Source organism: Aquarana catesbeiana, linkage group LG02 (genome assembly GCF_042186555.1).
Source record: "Aquarana catesbeiana isolate 2022-GZ linkage group LG02, ASM4218655v1, whole genome shotgun sequence".
Lineage (NCBI taxonomy): Eukaryota > Metazoa > Chordata > Amphibia > Anura > Ranidae > Aquarana > Aquarana catesbeiana.
The window spans coordinates 70,106,357-70,128,720 of NC_133325.1; the positions used below are offsets into that span (position 1 = coordinate 70,106,357).

At 43.3% G+C, this 22,364-nt stretch overlaps 1 protein-coding gene across 3 annotated transcripts in view; it reads left to right on the top strand.

Moving 5' to 3' along the window:
- The window catches only part of AMOTL1 (angiomotin like 1), a 201,245-nt gene that overhangs the window by 104,173 nt on the left and 74,708 nt on the right, over positions 1-22,364 (top strand). For 2 of the 3 annotated variants that reach the window (XM_073613021.1, XM_073613023.1), the window contains 3 exons: positions 3,922-4,062; positions 5,925-6,825; positions 17,107-17,407. In XM_073613021.1, coding sequence (XP_073469122.1) covers positions 3,922-4,062; positions 5,925-6,825; positions 17,107-17,407 — 1,343 coding nt within the window. The remainder of the gene's footprint in view (positions 1-3,921; positions 4,063-5,924; positions 6,826-17,106; positions 17,408-22,364) is intronic. The other variant, XM_073613022.1, reaches the window with a different exon arrangement.

Here is a 22,364-nt window from a genome sequence, read left to right on the forward strand (position 1 = left end):
GCATGGGCTCCCCTCCGAGAGCATACCAGGCCCTTCGGTCTGGTATGGATTTTCAGGGGAACCCCCACGCTGAAAAAAATGGCGTGGGGTCCCCCCAAAATCCATACCAGACCCTTACTTAAAAAAGTAATTTTTTAAGGCAGTTCCGTCGTCTCTTCCAATTTCTTCTTCCCTCTCCGGTTCTTCTGCCTCCTCCACTGATGTCTTCTGCCGGTTCTTCTCCCCTCTTCTTTGAAGGGCCTGGTATGCTCTTGGGGGGGAACCCATGCCGTTTTTTTTTTTACATTTTGTGTGGCGTTCCCCTAAAGATTCATACCAGACACAGTGCCTGGTATTGTCGGGGATCAAAATCGGATCCCTGTTCATTGAAGTCAGACGCATTGTGAACTTCAAGTCGCAGGGCAAAGTCGGATCCAAAGTGGTACAACTGTCGTGTCGTACCAGTGTGAACCCGGCCTCAATCAACATTAACTCTTTTTAAGCCTTATGTGACTGGCCGTAGTAAATATATAGGAAGGTACAGTGCCTTGCAAAAGTATTCACCCCCCCCTGGCATTTTTTGTGTTTTGTTGCCTCACAACCTGGAATTAACATGGATTGTTTGAGGATTTGCATCATTTAATTTACAGAACATGCCCACAACTTTGAAGATGTTTTTTTTTTTATTGCGAAGCAAACAACAAATAGGACAAAACAGAAAAAGTAAATGTGCATAACTATTCACCCCCCTAAAGTCAATACTTTGTAGAGCCACCTTTTGCGGCTATCACAGCTCCAAGTCGCTTTGGATAAGTCTCTATGAGCTTGCCACATCTTACAACTGGAATTTTTGCCCATTCCTCCTTGCAAAACTGCTCCAGCTCCTTCAAGTTGGATGGTTTCCTTTTGTGAACTGCAATCTTTAAGTCTGATCACAGTTTTTCTATTGGATTAAGGTCTGGGCTTTGACTAGGCCATTCCAACACATTTACATGTTTCCCCTTAAACCACTCAAGTGTTGCTTTAGCAGTGTGTTTGGGGTCATTTTCCTGCTAGAAAGTGAACCTCCATCCTAGCCTCAAATCACACACAGAGGTTTTCCTCAAGAATATCCCTGTATTTAGCACCAACCATCCATCTTTCCCTCAACTCTGACCAGTTTCCCAGTCCCGACTGCTGGAAAACATCCCCACAGAATGATGCTGCCACCACCATGTTTCACTGTGGGGATGGTGTTCTTTGGGTGATGTGATGTGTTGGGTTTGCGGCAGACATAGCGTTTTCTTTGATGTCCAAAAAGTTCAATTTTAGTTTCATCAGACCAGAGCACCTTCCTCCATACATTTTGGGAGTCTCCCACATGCCTTTTCACAAACTCAAAAAGGTGCCGTTTTGTTTTTTGCTGAAAGTAATGGCTTTCTTCTGGCCACTCTGCCATAAAGCCCAACTCTATGGAGCGTACGGATTATTGTCATCCTATGTAAAGATACTGCAGTCTCTGCTGTAGAACTCTGCAGCTCCTCCAGGGTTACCTTAGGTCTCTGTGCCGCCTCTCTGATTAATGCCCTCCTTGCCCGGTCTGTGAGTTTTGGTGTGCGGCCGTCTCTTGGCAGGTTTGCTGTTGTGCCATGTTCTTTCCATTTGGTTATGATAGATTTGATGGTGCTCCTAGGGATTATCAAAGATTTGGATATTTTTTTATAAACCAACCCTGACTTGTACTTCCAACAACATTGTCCCTTACTTGTTTGGAGAGTTCCTTGGTCTTCACGGCAGTGTTTGGTTAGTGGTGCCTCTTGCTTAGGTGTTGCAGCCTCTGGGGCCTTTCAAAAAGGTCTGTATAGGTAATGACAGATCATGTGACAGGGGGTTATTTACTAAAGCTGGGGAGTGCAAAATCTGGTGCAGCTCTGCACAGAAACCAATCAGCTTCCAGGTTTTATTGTCAAAGCTTAATTGAACAAGCTGAAGTTAGAAGCTGATTGGTTACTATGCACAGCTGCACCAGATTCTGAGTGCACCAGTTTTAGTAAATCTCCCGCTTAGATTGCAGACAGGTGGACATCATTTCACTAATTATGTAACTTCTGAAGGTAATTGGTTGCACCAGAGCTTTTTATGGGCTTCCTAACAAAGGGGGTAAATACATACGCACATGCCAACTCTCATTTTTTTTTGTTTCTGATATATATTTTTCTAATTTTACTTTACCAACTTAGACTATTGTGTTCTGATCCATCACATATGATTAAAAAAAATTTAACTAAAGGCTGTAATGTAACAAAATAGGTAAAAAGCCAAGGGGGTGAATACTTTTGCAAGGCACTGTATATTATAATTACCGGTATTTGTTTTAATTTTTATTTATTTTTTTGTACATTTCTTCAGTTGTTTCCTGGTTTCTGGCTTAGGCCAAAATAATGTCATGCATCTCAGGAGTCCTCATGGGCATTTTTTTCCTCCTGATGAGGGGAGGAGAGGTTTTCTCAGCTAACCACCCTCAGCAGGCGCATGTCTGAGATAAGGGCAGATGTATTCCAGGAAGTAAATGCTACATGAATCATCTGCCCTTACTGGAGATGGCTGCAGCTAGAAATGCTAGAGGGATGGGGCTCAAAGTGATTTCTCAACAAAATAAACCATGGAGGTGAATAGATTGGTGAGTTTGCTTTGGATATCAAAATGAAATAAATAGCATGTTCAGTTTGTGGTGCTCAGATACAGTTAAAGTGGTTGTAAAGGCAGAAGGTTTTTTACCTTACCGCATTCTATGCAGTAAGGTTAAAAACCTTCTGCACGCAGCTCCTCCAGCAGTTCCCTCTAAATACTTACCTGAGCCCGATCTCAATCTAGCGACATGCACAAGAGTTGAGGCTCTCTCTGCTCTCTCCCTCTTCATTGGCTCAGATACAGCAGCCGGGCCATTGGCTTTCGAAGTGAAGGGAAATATCTCCCATGAGATACAGGTAGAAGGAAAAAGGATGACAAAGAGTTTAACCATTGCCCATTCCATCCAAAACTATGCGGTTGTTAGCACAGTACCATTGTTTGTTAAAGTGGAAGTAAACTCATCCATTTAACCGTTTCAAATAAGTTCCATTTCCGGCACGTGAGTTCAAGTGACGGGTAGTGTTAATGCTAAAGTGCACAAAGACATTTTATACAGTTGTTTACTTCCAACCCAATGACAACAGTTGGAAAAGGCTCTTTCGCTATGACTATGCCACTGTCCTGTGCCAGGTCCATAAAGTCATGATTTGACAAGCTTGGTGTGCAAGAATGTGAGTGGCCTGCATTGAGCTCTGATGTTAATCCTTTGACCTCTTTTGGGAGTAATCAGAACAGTGTGTTATATCTTTATGTAGGCAGGACGGGGGAGACCCAGCTCTTCTCTAAAAACATAAGTACTTGACCTCACAAATGATCTTTTGGCTGAATGGACACAAATTTCCTCAGACACACTCCAAAATCTTGTGGAAACCCTTCCCAGAAGAGTGGCGGCTGTGATAGCTGGGTTGGGGGCAACTAGGTAATAATGCCCATGGTTTTGGAATGGGATGTCCAACAAGTTCATATATGCGTGATCGGCAGGTGTCCACAAATAGTTTGCACAGTTTTCTTCAAGAAAGTAAATTTCCAATGTAGGTGCATTAGTGAGTATTTCTGGGCATCATTATGTCCTGATGTGAACACCTACAAGACTAGATTATTTAAAGAGATACTTAGATCATCATTGGTCATACATCTGGCAAATGTTGGCCTTATAAATGGCCAATTTAGCAGTGCCGTATTTTAAGATGTGTCCTAGTGGATGAAGTTGTGAATAGTAACTGGCAATATTCATGGGGCAGGTTTATAAAATGAAATAAAGCCAAGTGTCTGTTGGGTTTAACTCCAGGCGAGATAAAGATGTTAAATAAAGCTATGGTGTTCTTGTTTCAGGTGCGCTCCCTCCTTACTACGGTCTATGTGTGCAGTTTGAGGAAAGTGGCTACCTGTATCAGGACCGTCCAGTGTACATTGACAACAATGACCAGCCCACTGTGGTAACTGAAGCTGGGAACTCCACAAGAGAACAAACTGGTACGGGGTTATTTAATAATAAAGAGCTGTATTGTCTGGTTGTCTTGATGCAAAGAAATCCATACGTTATATGAGGAAGGTCCAAAAGTTCAGTACATTTTTGCCACCATATTCTGATGTCTTTATTCAAAATCTAATTTAATTGAAGACATCTCAGCATAATCTGCATCTGGAAACATGCGCTTTTCAAAGTTCTCAAAAATATTTTTGAAACTGTCCTTTAACTTTTGCCAGATTGCATTCTGGCAAATGCAATCTGGGAAAAGGGCTGGCAGCAGTGTTAATTTCGTCAACAAAAATAACACTATTTTAGTCGACTAAAATGCGACTAAAACTAAAATGGGATTTTAATCAAAAGACTATGGCTAAAACTGAATTGAAATTTGACATCAGAAACACTGGTTATATATTACAATGGCTAACTGTGTCCATAGTGCATGTTTAAACCTTAATACCATAAATAATAACATGTTATTAGACTTTTACTACAGGAGTATATAATGAGTTTGGACATTCTAGAGAAATGCCTAAATAATGCATTACAATTTAACTAAACCCATTAGATTTTAGTCAACTAAAATGTTGTGGAGGTTTTAGTCAACTAAAATATGACTAAAACAATTCAGATGACTAAAATACGACTAAAGCTAAAATAGCATTTTAATCAAAAGACTATGACTAAAACTAAATCAAAATTTGACAACAAAATTAACACTGGCTGGCAGGATGTCAAGGTTTCGCTGCTCTAGAAAGTAATAGGAAAATATTTAAAGCTGAACCCCAGGGGGTAAAAAAAAAAACAGTTTTGGATAATTTGCTGTGTAAAATTAAATTCTGTCTATTGATGCCTGTCCCAAATTTGGCTGCTACTTTGTTCTGGCAAACTTATATTTACCAGTACTGCAAGCGCTGAATGCCTGGCACTAAGACTTGTAATTTCAATGGTACTACACAGATCATAGCAGGTTGCTCGTTGTTGTACACTTTCAGAATTCTTTTGTGTAATTGGAGGAGGGGGTGTCACAATCTCCCTTTTCTTCAATCACAGAAAGCCTTGTATTCAATGAAAAGAATACAAGGTCTTTCTGAATGAAGGAAGTGTACAGAGAGCAACCTGCTATGATCAGTGTACTACTGCCGGAACTACTACTTAATCCTTGTACACACTATAAGAAAATCGGGCAAACATTTTTGTCTGAGGAACTTTCATACGATTTTCGTATAGTGTGTACACAACTTTCAACAGCCGATTCCGACTTTTCGTACAAAAATTCATGAAGGGACAAACTCCAACATTTTTCTCATACAGGAACAGAATGAACAATTTTCATTTAATGTGTACCGTTTTCAAACAATTTTCAACAATCAACTGCGGTGATCTATACCCAGAAGTGGGAGCAAATACCTGGATTATACAGGTATCTGCTCCCCCCTTCCCCCTGAAAGGTGCCAAATGTGACACCAGAGGGGGGGAGGAATCCGAAAAGTAGAAGATCCATTTTCGGGTGGAGCTCCTCTTTAAGTCTTAGTGCTGGATGTTTGGCACTTACAGTACTGTGGGAGCTGATTAAAAGTAACAGATTTTCTGAATGGAGCAGTAGCTCCATTCTGTAAAACTGTTAGATACTACAGTGGCCATATATTCTAGGCCAGGTAGTTAGAAGAATGACAACTGCTAGTAAAAAGTACAGGTTTCTTTTTGTTGTTGGCTGACTATGAGGAACCCCTTTTTAGTTCAGTTTTGCTATAAGTACATGTGCTCTTGCCATTCAATGCTCAAATTAGTATAGAAAATACACTTGTATTGTATTGCACATGTTTTTTACTTACTTTTTACTTTTCTTGGTTGTCATATCTTCAAGAAGAACAAAGGTCCAACTTCCTACCTCAAAATTTTCTCAGGATATCAGAGGTGGAAATGCGAGGTTCTGAAGATGTGACTTCAGGAACTGTACTTCATAGACTGATCCAAGAACAGCTAAGATATGGCAACCCCAATGAGAATATGAACCTCCTTGCTATTCAGCACCAGGCAACAGGCACTACAGGACCAACCAACGTGACCACCAGCTCTGTTTCCTCTACAGAGAACCTCACTCAAGAAGACCCACAAATGGTCAGCCAGTCAGCCCGGCAAGAACCACAGGGGCAAGAACATCAGGTGGACAACACCGTGATGGAAAAAACCCTGAGGAACTCTCAGTCCCAGCAAAACAACGAGGAGCTACCTACCTACGAGGAGGCCAAGGCTCAATCACAGTTCTTTAGAGGCCAACCAGGACCTATGGGACCCGGATTTTATGTCGCTGGTGTGGTGGCTAATCACAAATCTAAAACGGAGGGCCGGGCAACTGTAAGCCGGGCTAACAGTGGACAGGCTCATCAAGATGAAGCACTTAAAGAACTCAAACAAGGTCATGTGCGCTCTCTAAGTGAGCGAATAATGTTGTCACTTGAAAGGAACGGAGTCAAACAGCACTCCTCTACTTCTGGTAGTATTAAAGGTTTAAAAAATGGTGTCCCGTCTCCAGTCCCAAACTTAGGAAAGGAAATGGAGCAGAGGGGGCCCCCACCAGACTATCCTCACAAAATCAAACAGGCTCCAACTCCTGTGAATAAAATGCAGGAGCAGGGACACTTTTATAATGAACACCAACACCCAATGGTGCATGAAATGGTGAAGACCTATCCAAGCTCCCAACCAGCTAGGACTGAAGTTCCTATTCTACGTTACCAGCCTCCCCCAGAATATAACATCACCAGGTAATGAGAATTTCTGTTAATAAATGGAACGTGAAGTGTATTTTCAAACACCTCATATTATGAACTATAATTCTTTTAGTAATATCTTAGTGTAATTTCTGATATGACATTTTTACATATTCCATGTGATGCAATATTTCTTTAATGGGGACAAAAACAGAAACAACATTTAATCTATTTAGTAGAGTTGAGGCGGGGGATAGGAAGAAAGGGGTTAGCACATCTGTCAGATAAATATATATATATATATATATATATATATATCAATCATATATATATATATATATATATATATATATATATATATATATATATATATATATATATATATATATATTTTAAGACTTCATGCACACTAGACGTTTGACACTACTGTTAGTGGCATCAAACTTTTTTTTACTGCCTCTAAACTCCCCTGCATGTTATCCTATGTATTCATGCACACATAGGCTTTTAGCAGCATTTTGTTGCAGAAAAAAAACCCACAGCCAGCACATTCTGGAGAAGTAGCGTTTTGGCAGAAAAAACACAAACAGCTCCTAAACTCTGCTAAACGCTGGTTCCCTGGCAGGTTTTTGTTTAAAGTGGATCCGCCGGCATTCTTAACATCCAGTGAATAGCTGGTTGTTAAGGAGGGGGCCAGAAAGCTGACCTACACATCCTTAACAATGGACGAGTCATCAGCTGTCAGTGAAATTCCCCGCTGACAGCTGAATGTAGACAATTGGCTGACCACAATAAGGGCTCTTTCACACGGATGTGTCGGTGTACGGAGCCCGCTCTGCTCAGCGGAGGATCGCTCCGTCGATCCCAGCTAAGCAGGCAGATGACAGGTCCGTCGCTGCACATTGTGCAGCGACGGACCTGTCAGAGCGCCGCTCTCCCCTATGGGGGATCGGATGAAGACGGACCGTAGAGTCACCGATCTGATGACGGATGGAAAAGTAGGTTTTTCCTCCGTTACACTTTTTCGGATCGGAGCGGGTTGGATGTCAGCGGATATGCAACCGCTGACATCCGACGCTCCATAGAGGTCTATGGAGCGTCCGTTCAGGTCCGCCTAAAAAACTGACAGTCAGACCTGAACGGATCGTTCGTGTGGAAGAGGCCTAAAAGATTGAGAAAAGAAAAGAATGCCCCCCCCCCCCCCCCCCGAGGACCTTAAGGGCCTGGTATGGATTTTAAGGTGAACCCCACGCTAAAATTTTTTTTTTTTAAAGATGTGGGTTCCCCCCTAAAATCCATACCAGAACCTTATCCAAGCTGGGTCAATGACATCACAAGGGGGTGTGGTCCCCCAGCGATGTCCCCTGGCAGCCCTGCCCCTTCAATTATTTAGCAGCGGGAGGAGGCGGAGCTGTCATTCTGTGGTAGCCTTCGTGGGGGTGTGGGGGGGCGGTCACAGGCGGCGTTGATCGTGATTGACATTGGATCTACACCGGGGGACAGTTTTTTTTTTTAAATAATGGACTTGAAAAAACTATTGTGTTTTTACTCACTTGTACTACTTTTTGGTGAATGAGTAGGGGCGCCTTGAGGTACCCCTACTCATTTACATGGGGGGCAGCCTACACTGCCGAGAGGTTCTAGAGCCAGGACGGGTAGATGAAATGTGAGTAAGCTATTGGGGGCTGGGGTGAAGAGATGAGGGCTGTGAAGGGAGATGTGTGCAGGGGTGGGGGATAGGGGAGAGTAGTGCAGGGGTCAAAGCTGAACAGGAGGGGTGGAAGTGAGATGTGGACAGCCTGTGAAAGAGAGTTGAACCCTGAAAGAGAGTTGAACCCTGCATAGCACACCCCTAAACCCTGAATGTAGCACACTACTCAACCTTGCACTCTGTAAACAGCACACCCCTGAACTCGGCACTCTGTATGTAGCGCATTCCTGAACTCTGCACTTTGTACGTCACATACTCCTGAACCCTGCACTCTCTTTGCCTTGTACTCTTGAACTCTGCACTCTGTACTGTACATAACGCACTCCTGAGTTCTGCACTCAGTGTGTAGCTCACTCCTGAACTCTGTACTCTGTATGTTGTGTATTCCTGAACCCTGCACTCTCTACGCCTTGCACTCCTGAACCCTCCACTCTCTACAGCTTGCATTCCTGAACCCTCCACTCTCTACGGCTTGCATTCCTGAACCCTCCACTCTCTACGGCTTGCATTCCTGAACCCTCCACTCTCTACGCCTTGCATTCCTGAACCCTCCACTCTCTACGGCTTGCATTCCTGAACCCTCCACTCTCTACGCCTTGTACTCTTGATCTCTGCACTCTGTAGGTAGCACACTCCTGAACTCTGCAGTCTGTATATCGCGTACTTCTGAACCCTGCATTCTCTACGCCTTGTACTCTTGATCTCTGCACTCTGTAGCTAGCGCACTCCTGAACCCTGCACTCTCTATGCCTTGTACTCCTGAACTCTGCACTCTGTACATCGCGTACTCCTGCATACATAGTCTTACAGATACAACTGGCCCTTTGAGGGCAACCATAATGCTGATGCAGCCGGCAATGAAATTGAGTTTGACACCCCTACTTTAGGCAATCCACAAAGCAAAGCAACCAAAGCCATCCCTGGATAGGTGTTTGAATTTTGTAATTAGTTGTTTAGCCGAAGTATCACTTTTTATTCGGGATCCCAGTCTGATGGCTGAGTGAAATGCCAAACCTAAACGTTTTTCCCATATAAATGAATAATGATTCTTCCTCTTTCTCATGCTCTGTTCCCCATCACATAACTCTGCTAGAAAAAATACATGAGGGACGTTGAAGAAAACTCTCATGTTAGTCGAGCTGAGATGCTGCTTAAGCGTGGGAGATCCAGCCTTGGGATTAATTCATTATAGTTGTCCAGAGAATGAAAAGACGTTAGATTCCAGATATGATTTAAGCTGGAACAGGATTATATTTAGCACTAACTGGTCTATATTTACATAGGGCTAAAAAAATCCCAGGAGTCAGTTTTGGAGATTAGAAACTATTTTTTATCATTTTTTATAAACACTTTGAAGGGGCTTTCCGCATCCATAGAGAAATAGGAAACCCCTTTGTTGAAGGGCTTTAGGGAAATATCCACCTTTTAATGCCATGAAATACAAAACAAAACTTCTCATGCATTCATGTATTTTACTTAGCTGTAGAACTTATTTTTAAAAATCACTCACGCATTTACCATTGTAATTTAGTTTATAATTCTATAGTGTATGTAAACCCTAGAAATGAACTTTGCTTTTTTGGTCTGTTAGATATATCATTAGGGCTCCGTTCACACCAGTGCCATTTCAGATGTGGCTTAAGTTATACAGAATCGCATGACAATGGAAATCACTTTTTGTTAGCGCAGAGGATTATTTTGGTTTAATCTGCATTTTAAATGGAAATCGCATTGTTTTTAATGGTGCCTGTTCACATCTATACAAATCAACACGGCGCAATTTTGGAAAAGGTTCCTGTACTACTTTGGTGCGATTCCAGTGTGATTCTGGCCCTCAGGTCAAAATCGGATTGCAGCAGTGTGAACCTAGCCTAAAAGCAAAACAACCTGATGGTCCTGCCAAAAATCCAGTTAATTGATGCATTCCTCTGCACATTGCACAGTGCTGTCTCAAGCAATGTTATCAGCCCTGCACATTTTTCATCTGTAAACTACTATCTATGTTAGGGAGATAAGAAAGGGGAGGTGTTCTGTAGTTATGCCACATTTCCTGTACTAGGATTACAATGCTACTACTTCATAGATACAGTATGAGTGGGTGATGTCACTCTAGGACAAGAAGTGTGCTACTGGCAGGATCAACAGGTGAAAACCAAAAGGAAGTAATGCCTGGGAAAAAAAGAAATTAATGCAACCAGCTATAGGTGTGAGCAGCTTATTGCATTAGGGTAGTGTTTCTAGGGTAGTGACTCCAGTCCTCAAGGCGCCCCAACAGGTCATGTTTTCAGGATTTCCCTGAGATGAAACGGCTGTGGTAATTACGAAGCCTCGGTTCACACCAGAGGCGGCACGACTTGCAGGTCGCCTCCCCGAGGCGACCTGCACACGACTGCCCGGGCGACTTGCAAAACGACTTCTGTATAGAAGTCTATGCAAGTCGCCCCCAAAGTCGTACAGGAACCTTTTTCTAAGTCGGAGCGACTTGCGTCGCTCCCCTTAGAACGGTTCCATAGCACAGAACGGGAGGCGACTTGTCAGGCGACTAGGTCGCCTGACAAGTCGTCCCTGTGTGAACCGAGCCTAAGGCAGTGAAACTGATCAAATCACCTGTGCAAAATAATGAAAGGCCTGAAAACATGACCTGTTGGGGCGCCTTGAGGACTGGAGTTGAGAAACACTGCATTAGGGTGTGCACCCCAAAGCTCAAACATATGTACATACATACACACACAGACACATAAACTCTAATGCCCCGTACACACGATCGGATTTTCCGACAACAAATGTTGGATGTGAGCTTGTTGGCAGAAAGTCCGACCGTGTGAATGCTTCATCGAACATTTGTTGTCGGACTTTCGGCCAACAAATGTTGGCTAGCAGGTTCTCAAATTTTCCGCCAACAAATGTTTGTTGCTGGACTTTCGGATCGTGTGTACACAAGTCCGTCAGACAAAAGTCCACGCACGCTCGGAATCTAGTACAAGCTGGAAGTGCTTGGTCTTGTAAAACTAGCGTTCGTAATGGAGATATCACGTACGTTTTGTACGTCACTACGTTCGTAATTGTTGGCCAACATTTGTGTGACCGTGTGTATGCAAAACAATTTGGAGCCAACAACCTTCGAACAAAAATCCACGGTTTTGTTGTCGGAAAGTCCGATCATGTGTACAGGGCATAATAAATACATTTTAAAATGTATTAAAACGTGGACAGTGTCAGTAGGACAGTTGTTGGTGTCAGTAGATCAGAGATTGGTGTCAGTAGGGCAGTGGATGGTGTCAGTAGTTTTTTTATTTTAATATTATATTTGACACATTTTTTGACAATTGTTTTACAATTTGCTTTATTTTTTTTATTTTTTTACAATTTTTTAGGAGCACCATTGGGAGGCTTTGGTGAAAAATCAAGGGTCTCAAGAGACCCCTAATGTCTCACTTTTGAGATGGGGAAAGGGACTGGGGACAGAGATTCCCCAGTCCCTTTCTCTGTAGACTCTACACTGGCCAGTGAATTATTGGGAAGTGCTCTGTGCCGAGCAACTTCCTGTTCATTCACAAACTGAAGCATAGTAAACGATGTGTACTATGCTTCAGTTATGCATGAACACAGTGAGTGATCAAAAAAGGAAGGCACCCGTAAATTACATATTTACCAGCCCCTTCCCCCGCTCTCCATTCTGAAATATGCCCCGCAGCAGTCAGCAAAAGAGGAGAGGAGGGAGACCATTGTGGAACAGGCCCAGGGTAAGGTTGCACCCCTATGCAACCAGCGCATCTAACGGCTGGTAAACTGCAAAATATTACAGTTTTGTTAACATAACAACAGATTTTCGCTTTCCCTACATTACTGAAGCCCTACCAAAACTGATTGGCAGGACTGGCTAGTATAAGCCAGCTAAGGTGATTTCATTGTCTGTTTATTCTGCATACATACAAGCCTATTCAATAAAAACTCCAAGGAATAAAGTGCAAAGTGCACTGCATGTACCTACCAGTCAGATTACATCTGGTACTGGTCTGTGCAAGTAAAGTGATTTTTAGCTGGCTTATGTAGATTACTGTGGGCTATGTACTTAAAATGTTTGTAACCCAAATAAGTGATTCACTGCCTTGCCCTCTCTTGTAGGCAGCAATAACACACTCTGTGTTTTTTTAAATCAATGCCTCTAAATACCTTTTTTTCACATATCTTCAGGGCGGTCACGTGACTCCCGGCTGCTCTGCTACTCTGATCCAGGGCTACAGCGGGAGGGGCTGAGATCTCCCTCTGACATCAGCCGGGGAGGTCATGTGACCAGCATGCTGGCCTCTCAGCCCCTCCCACTGTAGCCCTGGATCGGAGTAGAAGTCACTGTCAACTGCCCCTGTATTTCTGCATTGGATGTGCAAGAAATACTTTTCTTGAAAAATATTTTTTTTGCCAATTCATATAAAAGATCCATCACTTTTCCACAATATCTAATATCATGTTCCCACCTAATGTCGGGTTACAGGAACGGGTTCAAGATAGTTAAAAGCAGCTTCAAGTGAAAAAAGTGTCACCACTGTCATATCTCTAAAGCATCACTGGTGTCAGGAGCTTAAAGATTGCTAGAGGACTTGCTAGAGGCGGCCATACACGGACAGAATTTCTTTCCTGCAACCATGGGTTGCTGGATAAAAATACGCTTGATTCCCCCATCCACACAGACAGTGTTGATGTGGGAATCCCTCCTGCTGGGCCATTGTCTTCTCCCAGCGGGAGGGCGGGGGAAGCCATCCCTGCCGAGAGAATACAGTGATTATTGCTAGTGATTATAGCAGCCGCTAGCGATAATCGCAGGTGAAACCCGGCATGCTAGTTGTACCCAAGTTGATCGATCAAACAACTTGATACATTCAGCCTGCCCATACACAGTTTGAATCTCAGCCAGTTCCTGAACAGGCCGAGATTCGAACCATGTATGGCTTGCCAAATACTGTCTCAGCTTTACAAGTGTAATTTAATTATGGCCATAAAAGCCCAGGGAAATCAATCTTGGTTTAGTTCTAACCTAGGAACACACAAGCCTAGATTTGGTCTTTTAGACCAGGGGTCTCCAAACTTTTTAGTACAAGGGCTCATCGTATACTTTTCAAACATTCACAGACCAATAAAACTCAGTTTCATAGATGAATAAAATGTAAATTAATGAATACGTGAAGAGAGGGGGAACTTTAGAAAAAAAAAACAAAGAAATTCCCAGTCCATATCAAAGTCCACCCTTAAATCAAAGTCCCCATCAGAGTTTACAACCTACATCGGGGTCCTCATTAAAGCTCCTCCTTACATAAGAGCCCCCCTTACATTAGAATCATGGGTGCTCAACCTGTGGCCCTCCAGCTGTTGTGGAACTACAAGTCCCATGAGACATTGGAAGACTGATAGTTAAACAAGAATGACTCCCAAAGGCAGAGATATGATGGGACTTGTAGTTCTGCAACAGATGGAGGGCCACAGGTTGAGCACCCATGCATTAGGGATTTCATCAGGGTCCTCACACATGTATGCTATTATACTCAAATAAAGCTGAATTCTACATTCCTCAAGATCTCAGTGCCTCATCTTATCACATAACAAACACCCCCTTACATCAGAATCCCTATCAAAGTCAACCCTTATGGCATGGCTAGGAATTTTGAGAGCCCACCCAAGAATGTATCTGTAGCAGCAGGCAGAGCAGGTTAGGACAGAGGAAATGCTACCTTCCAGTGAATCCTGGGGCAAGCAGATGATTAGTTGTTTGGATGCCAGCCATCTTAGCAGCCAATTGATGATACAATGGCAGCACTGCCAGGGAAACCTGCACCAGAAACCAGAAAAAGGGGTATGGATGTTGGAGAGAAATGGAGACTATAGGCAGACCTGAAGACCTGTGTGAGAAGCCATTGACCCTTAGCTGCAAACCAGATAAAATCTTGACCAGGCTAGATTGGTCCTGCGGGCCAAAGTTTGGAGACTCCTGTTTTAGATCAAAAAAACTTACCAGCACAAAGGGCCTTCCTGACTGCTTACAAACAAAATGGTATGTTTAGGTATACACTCATGCTATATAGTTGTTGATAAAACTAAAATTGATTGTGCAATATGACTGTAACTGTGTGGGCTTTAGTTTTTTGGTTTTTTTTTCCAAATGCCCCAAAATTCAATTTGACAGATTTGATAGCTTCAAGACGCCTCCTGTATGGAGAAACTAGTCGCTTGCATTGCTCAGGTGTGATTTTGGCCTATTCTTCCACACAAACAGTCTTCAAATCATGAAGGTTCCGTGGGCCTCTTTTATAAATTTGATCTTTAGTTCTTTCAATAGATTTTCTGTTGGATTCAAGTCAGGTGATTGTCTGGGCCATTCTACCAGCTTTATGTTCTTTCTTTGAAACCAATTGAGAGTTTCCTTGGCTTTGTGTTTGGGATCATTGTCTTGCTGAAATGTCCACCCTTGTTTCATCTTCATCATCCGGATAGATGGCAGAAGATTTTTTATTAAGAATGTATTGTTAAATTTTTCCATTCATCCTTCCTTCAATGATATGAAGTTTGCCAGTACCGTATGCTGACAAACAGCCCCACACCATGATGTTCCCACCTCCAAACTTCACTGTTGGTATTGGGGTGTTTTTGGGGTGATATGCAGTGCCATTTGACCTCCTAACATGGTGTGTATTATGGCATCCAGAGAGTTCAATTTTGGCCTCATCTGACCAGACTATATTCTCCCAGTATTTCATCGGCTTATCTAAATGTTGTGCAGTAAACTTTAAAGCGGGGGTCCACCTAAACCGCCAAAAAAAAAAATATTAAAAGCCAGCAGCTACAAATACTGCAGCTGCTGACTTTTAATAAATGGCCACTTACCTGTCCCAGGGTCCAGCGATGTCGGCAGGCGACACCGAGAACCCGCTCGGTTCTCGGCAGCTGCCGCTGCCATCCTAGGTGAGGGAATCAGGAAGTGAAGCGTTGCGGCTTCACTTCCCGGTTCCCTACTGCACATGCGCGAGTCGCGCTGCGCATCGTAACTGGTCCCCGCTATCTCCTGGGAGCTGTGTGTTTCCCAGGAGACAGGAGGGACAGGAAGAGGCATAGACTCCCATGGGAGTCTATGCCGGAAGTGGGTGCAAATACCTGTCTTAGACAGGTATCTGCACCCCTCTCCCTCACCGGAGGGGGGGGGGGTCCAAAAAGCGGAAGTTCCATTTTTGTGTGGAACTCCGCTTTAATCAAGCTTCAACATGCTTTTTCTTTAGCAATGTAGTCTTGCATGGAGAACGTGCATACAGGCCATGGCAGCTGAGTGTGTTACTTATTGTTTTCTTTTAAACAGTTATACCTGCTAATTCCAGATGTTTCTGAAGCTCTCCGCAAAAGTGGTCCTTGGCTCTTGGACAACTCTTCTGATAATTCTTTTCACTCCTCTGTCAGAAATCTTGGGAGGAGCACCTGGCCGTGGCCGGTTTATGGTGAAATGATGTTCTTTTCACTTCCGTAAATATGGCCCCAACAGTGCTCACTGGAACATTCAGAAGTTTAGAAATCTGTAACCAATGGCATCAGTATGTTTTTCAACAATAAGGTTGCGAAGGTCTTGAGTGAACCCATCATGAGATGTTTCTTGTGTGACCCCTTGGTGATGAGACACCTTTTTATAAGCCATCAGTTCAGACTGAACCAGCTGATATTAATTTTCACTGACAAGGGGCAGGGTTGCTTTCTAATTACTGATAGATTTCAGCTGGTGTCTTGACTTTCAGTGCCTTTTTGCACTCCCCTTTCTCTCCATTTTATTACACATAACTTTATTTCTGAACTTATTTGTTTTGGTTTCTTTGTATGTATGGATTGCATGGGTTGTTACCGACATGTGGTGAAAATGTCATGTCTAAAGCCCCTTTAGAAATATATTTACCTAGAAAAATGGTAACATGTTCAATACTTATTTTACCAAATGTACGCAGTAAAAGAGTACAGAACAATTCCAAATGACTATGGGTTTATAAGGCCTTTGGTATATGATGTGATGTTATACCCCACCTCCCAACCAGTCAACCCCTTCAAATCCCCTGACAGCAGCACCTGTGTGAATAAAGCCTGAAAACAGTGTTTGCAGGCTTCATTTATGACTATATTATAACAATATTATTCAGTCTAGCAAAAGGCACTGTGTTGTCAGGTCAAAAAGAAAGTTGAAAACACACTGGATTCCAAATCAACAGGCATTTTTCTGTCCTTTTTTTTTTTGGGGGGGTGGGGGGGTGGGGGGTCAGATAGTGGTGCCACAAGGAGAATGCCAGAAGGCTAGCTTCTTAGCTAAATAAGTTGGCATACAATATTTTCATGTTGTTCTGGAGTGCCCCTATAAATTAGCGGAAGGATATGTGGTTGTTAAGCTATACGCCAGGCAAAGCAGAGGTCACCTTTACGTTGCAGAGCACAGCACAATGTGAACATGCAAGAGTTGAGAGATGGTGCAACTCCCACATGCATTGCAGTGTACCAAAAAAAAACCCAATATGTTCATTTTTAAACCTGCTCATTTCAGCACTCTCTAAAGATAATGTCCCAGCGCTGACTTTTCATCTTTACATTTTTTGTTTTTTTTTCATTTGCAGCCGGCAGCAGCCTCCTCATCTTCCCTTCCCATCTGTCCCGCTGCAGCACCACAGCCCCATGTCCTCCCAAGCATCCTCCATCAGTAGCTCTTTGCACTCAACCTCTCTGCCATTATTCCCGATGGGGATGACATCCCACCCAACGCCATCGCCATCCCCATCGCCCATCCAGCCACTCCCGCCAGAGGCTTTCACCATTGTGGAACGGGCACACCAGATGGTGGAGATCTTAACCAAGGAGAATGGAACCTTGAGACAGCAGCTGGGGATCTGCTATGAGAAAGCAGACAAACTTCAAAAGGTACGCTATCCACATGTTTTATTTAAGCTGTATTTCAGGCAGATAAAACAAATTAGTGCAGCTTGGTGTCCATTAATAAATCATTACATTTTTATTTTTTTTATGTAAGAAGTGCACATACCTATTGACTTGGTATCAAATAGCCTTCTTCAGTCCCTGTCCAGCAGTACTCAGACTGGGAGAGGGAGAAGCACTGCAAGGAGTTGGTCTGTTGTGCTTCAAAGCTCATGTGCTCACAAAAGACAGGCTGATAGTAGGAAAGTGTAGAGTGACAGAGAGATGAGCTCAGTCTGCTTCTTCCCCTTTCATTGTACATTCACACTCTTTGGCAGGGAGGCCCAGTTGTAATACTTAAAGTGGAGGGCCACCCTAAAAAAAAAAAAAATTACAACAAAATGTTCCTAAAAATCTGGAAAAAAAAAAAAAAAATTTTAACTTACCAGAAATGGCTGTTGCTAGGCAGATTGTCCTAATCTGCCACTTCCTACACCGTGGTGATCTTCAGTCTTCTCCTCCTCGCGTTGTCTTCTAGGGAATGGGGCACTCTGTGTTCCAGGAGCTGTGTGTGTCCCACAACACAGCGCGCCCCATTCACAAAGCGCTGTGCGAATCGCACATGTGTAGTAGGAAACAGGCAGTGAAGCCGCAAGGCTCCACTGCCTGTTTCCCTTAGTTCGAATGGCGCCGCTGGGACCCGAGAGCGAGGGACGGGTCGGCCTCAGGCGGCTGACATCGCGGGCACCAGGGACAGATAAGTGTGCTTATTAAAAGTCATCAGCTACAGTGTTTGTAGCTGCTGACTTTTAAAATTTTTTTTTTTTTCAGCTGGCCCACCGCTTTAACTGCAGTAGAGAAAAGTCAGGTCTCCTGCCCTGCTGGACAGGGCTGTGCTGTGTAAATCTAAGGAATGGATGGGCAGAAATATAAATCAATTGTGCATTTAGCTGTTTGTCTAGACATCAGCTTTAAAGCTGAACTCCAGGAATTCAGCCACTCTCTAAATTGTTCTGGATTATCATGGGTTAAGTCCAACAAGGTGCATGCCACTTTGTGGACCTATCTCTTTAATTTACAGTTACATAACTTTTACTGAGCGCTGGGAGCATAGTTATTGCTGTACTTCTGCCACTCCAATGCTGGATCTTCTGGTCTCAGCTGCTGCAGCTGCAGAGTTGTATGCAGCCACTGTGATCACCCCTTCCCTCCTCCTGCCCAATCACAGAGTGCTTTGTATTAGGTGAACTCATTCACAAAATACAAAGCCTTCTGTGAATAGGCAGCAGAGGGGAGGGGTGGGCAGAGCCGCTGCTGTAAAGAGAAGGCAGTATCTCTCCTATCAGAGCACCAGGAGTGTAGCAATAGTTGTATTCCCTGCACTCAGTAAAACCGTCATTTGTAAATTTAAGAGAAAAGTCCACAAGGTGACATGCACCTCCGTGGACTTAACCAATAGTAAACCAGCAAATTTTAGAAAGTGTCTGAATTCCTAGAATTCAGCTTTAAACAATGTACATGGCTTTACAGGAGAGGAAAAGATCTACTGTATAATACATCATGGGCAGTAAAAGCGTCTCTGTTCACAAATCAGAACTGCATTTTGAGACATAGAGGCCATGTTGGGTATGTGTTAGGGTGTGCTTTCATTTTATTCATTTATTACTGGCATTTATATAGCACCGCCAATTTACACAGAGCTTTTCATGTTGTACATTAACATCATTCACTATCCACAAGGAGCTTAAAATGTAAGATCCCTACCTCACATGTATACATACACATACTAAGGTCAGTTTAGACAGGAGCCAATGAATCTACTAGCATGCCTTTGGAGTGTGAGAGGAAACCTATGCAAGCACAGGAGTACATGCAAACTCCATGTAGGTAGTGTCTTGGTTGGGGTTTGAACCGAGGACCCTAGTGCTTATAAGAATTACTTAGATCTTAAGGGCATGTAGGGGATATTTACCTGGAAAGTGCCACACTGTGCTGCCAATGTTGAAGACTCATGTACCTCTTACCAAAAGATGTGGAATTGAATAAGCAAGGACAAAGGAAATATTGGGCTGTTGTTTTTTTGAAGAGAACGTCTTTCTCAGTTGTTCAGTATATGCAGCACAGCAGCACTAGGCAATGGAGAAATACACACACCGGCCACTTTATTAGGTAAACCTGTTCAATTGCTTGGTAACACAAATTGCTAATCTGCCAATCACATGGCAGCAACTGAGTGCATTTAGGCATCTAGATGTGGTGAAGATGACTTGCTAAAGGTCAAACTGAGCGTCAGAATGGGAAAGAAAGGGGATTTAAGTGATGTTGATCGTGGCATGGTTGATGGTGCCAGACGGGCTGCTCTGAGTATTTCAAAAATTGCTGATCTACTGGGATTTTCACACACATCCATCTCTCGGGTTTACAGAGATTGGCCTGAAAATATCAAGTGAGCAGCAGTTGTGTGGACAAAAATGCCTTGTTGATGTCAGAGGTCAGAAGAGAATGGGCAGACTGGTTTGAGATGATAGAAAAGCAACAGTAACTCAAATAACCGCTTGTTACAACCAAGGTATGCAGACTATTGTCTCTGAATGCACAACACATCGAACCTTGAAGCAGATGGGCTACAGCAGCTGAAGACCACACCGGGTGCCATTCCTGTCAGCTAAAAACAGTGACTGAGGCTACAATTTGCACAGGCTCACCAAAATTGAACAACAGAAGATTGGAAAATTGTTGCCTGGTCTGACGTGTCTCGATTTTAGTGGCAACATTCAGATGGTAGGGTCAGAATTTGGTGTAAACAACATGAAAGCATGGATCCATCCTGCCTTGTATCAACGGTTCAGGCTGGTGGTGGTGTAATGGTGTGGGAGATATTTTCTTGGCACACTTTGGGCCCCTTAGTACCAATTGAGCATAGTATAAACGCCACGGCCTACCTGAGTATTGTTGCTGACCATGGTATAGGTGCAATGAAAAATCTGGACTGCCGCACTCCGGATTGGAATAATAAAGGTAAAATCTTCTTTATTGAAAAAATGACATGGTATAAAATGCGTACATTGCTCTGTTGAAGTGATACAGCATAACCCCTGACGCGTTTCACGCTCCCATAGAGCGCTTACTCATAGCCCATGTTGCTGACCATGTCCATCCCTTTATGACTACAGTGTACACATCTTCTGATGGCTCCTTCCAGCAGGATAATGCACCATGTCACAAAGCTCAAATCATCTCAGGACTGGACAATGAGGTCACTGGACTCCACAGTCACCAGATGTCAATCCAATAGAGCTTTGGTCATCAACCCTGTCCTCAGGGCCCACTAACAGGCCAGGTTTGCAAGATAACTGAAATACATCACAGGTGATATCATTTGCTGCTCAGTGATTGCAGTATTCTAGTCTGCATCTCCCCAAGGTAATACATAAAACCTGGCCTGTTAGTGGGCCCTGAGGACAGGGTTGATGACCGCTGCTATAGAGCACCTTTGGGATGTGTTGGAACAGGATATTTGCATCATGGATGTGCAGCTGACAAATCTGCAGCAACTGTGTGATGCTATCATGTCAATATGGACCAAAATCTCTGAGGAACCTTTCCAACACCTTGTTGAATCTATGCCATGAAGAATTAAGGCAGTTCTGAAGGCAAAAGGGGGTCCAGCCCAGAAATAGCAAGGTGTACCTAATAAAGTGGCTGGTGAGTGTACATTATATAGTGCTGGGATTACAGTGAGTACCTTCACTGGATTCATTTGCTTTGTGGACTAAGCTTTCACACAGTTATAATCCTGCTCAGCTAACATCTGCTCCCCATTTCCTGAGGGGTCCAGCCACTGGTGCTCTAGCCTGTAAACACCAACCCGCGACCTGTGCGCAAAGCCCTCGTAATCAGCGCACTTACACTGTGAAGTGTAAGCAGAGAGCTACAGATGTGGCCTGGCTCTCTGTTTGGTTTGGCACGTCACCAGCACTGCTCTTTGAACTGCAATTGGCAGTGACTTGTATTCAATGATAAGATAATTGTACCAGAAAGCCTGATCCAGAGGACTCCTGGAGGGGAGATTTCAGTCACCGGCTCAGAATAACTGCACTTAACTTGGCAGGAGCCTACTTATTGACCTGATAAGTTATGGGAAATCCAGCCTGCTGAGTGACTCTTTAGCCTTTTAAGGATTTGTCTTTGTTTTTTTCCTCTACAGCTGCAGACTGGATAGATCTTAAGTACTCTTTAATGGCAGCCTTTTGGTGAACTTGTTCATATTTTCTTGCTGTATGTTGAACTTTTTTCCTTTCCTTTAAAAGTTCTTTAAAAAAAAAAATCATGTTTTTTGTGTGTGTGCGTTTTTTGAAACTGCCTTTTTTTTTATGAAACCGTTTTCAGACGTCTCCACCACTTCCAAGTCTGGCTAGAGGGGGTTATTTACTAAAGGCAAATCTACTTTGCACTGCAAGTGCACTTGGAAGTAAAGTCACTGTAGATCCGAAGAGGACATGCAAGGAAAATAAAAAACAGCATTTTAGCTTGCACGTGATTGGATGATAAAATCAGCAGAGCTTCCCCTCATTTCAGATCTACCCCTTATGCCGAGTACACACAAGCGGAATGTCCGGCGGAATGAACTCTGACGGTTTTTCCGACGGAGTTCCGCTGAAACGGACTTGACTACACACAATCACACCAAAGTCCGATCGTTTAGAGCGCGATGACGTACGACGGGACTAGAAAAAAGGAAGTTCAGTAGCCAGTAGCTGCCCTTGCGTCGTTTTTGGTCCGTCGGAATAGCATACAGACGAACGGTTTTCTCGATAGGAATTGATTCTCTTGGAAAGATTTAAAACATGTTCTATTTCTAGGTCCATCAGAATTTTCAAAAGCAAAAGCCCACACACGATCGGAATGTCCGATGGAATGATTCCGTCGAACCATTTCTGCCGGAAAGTCCGGTCGTGTGTAC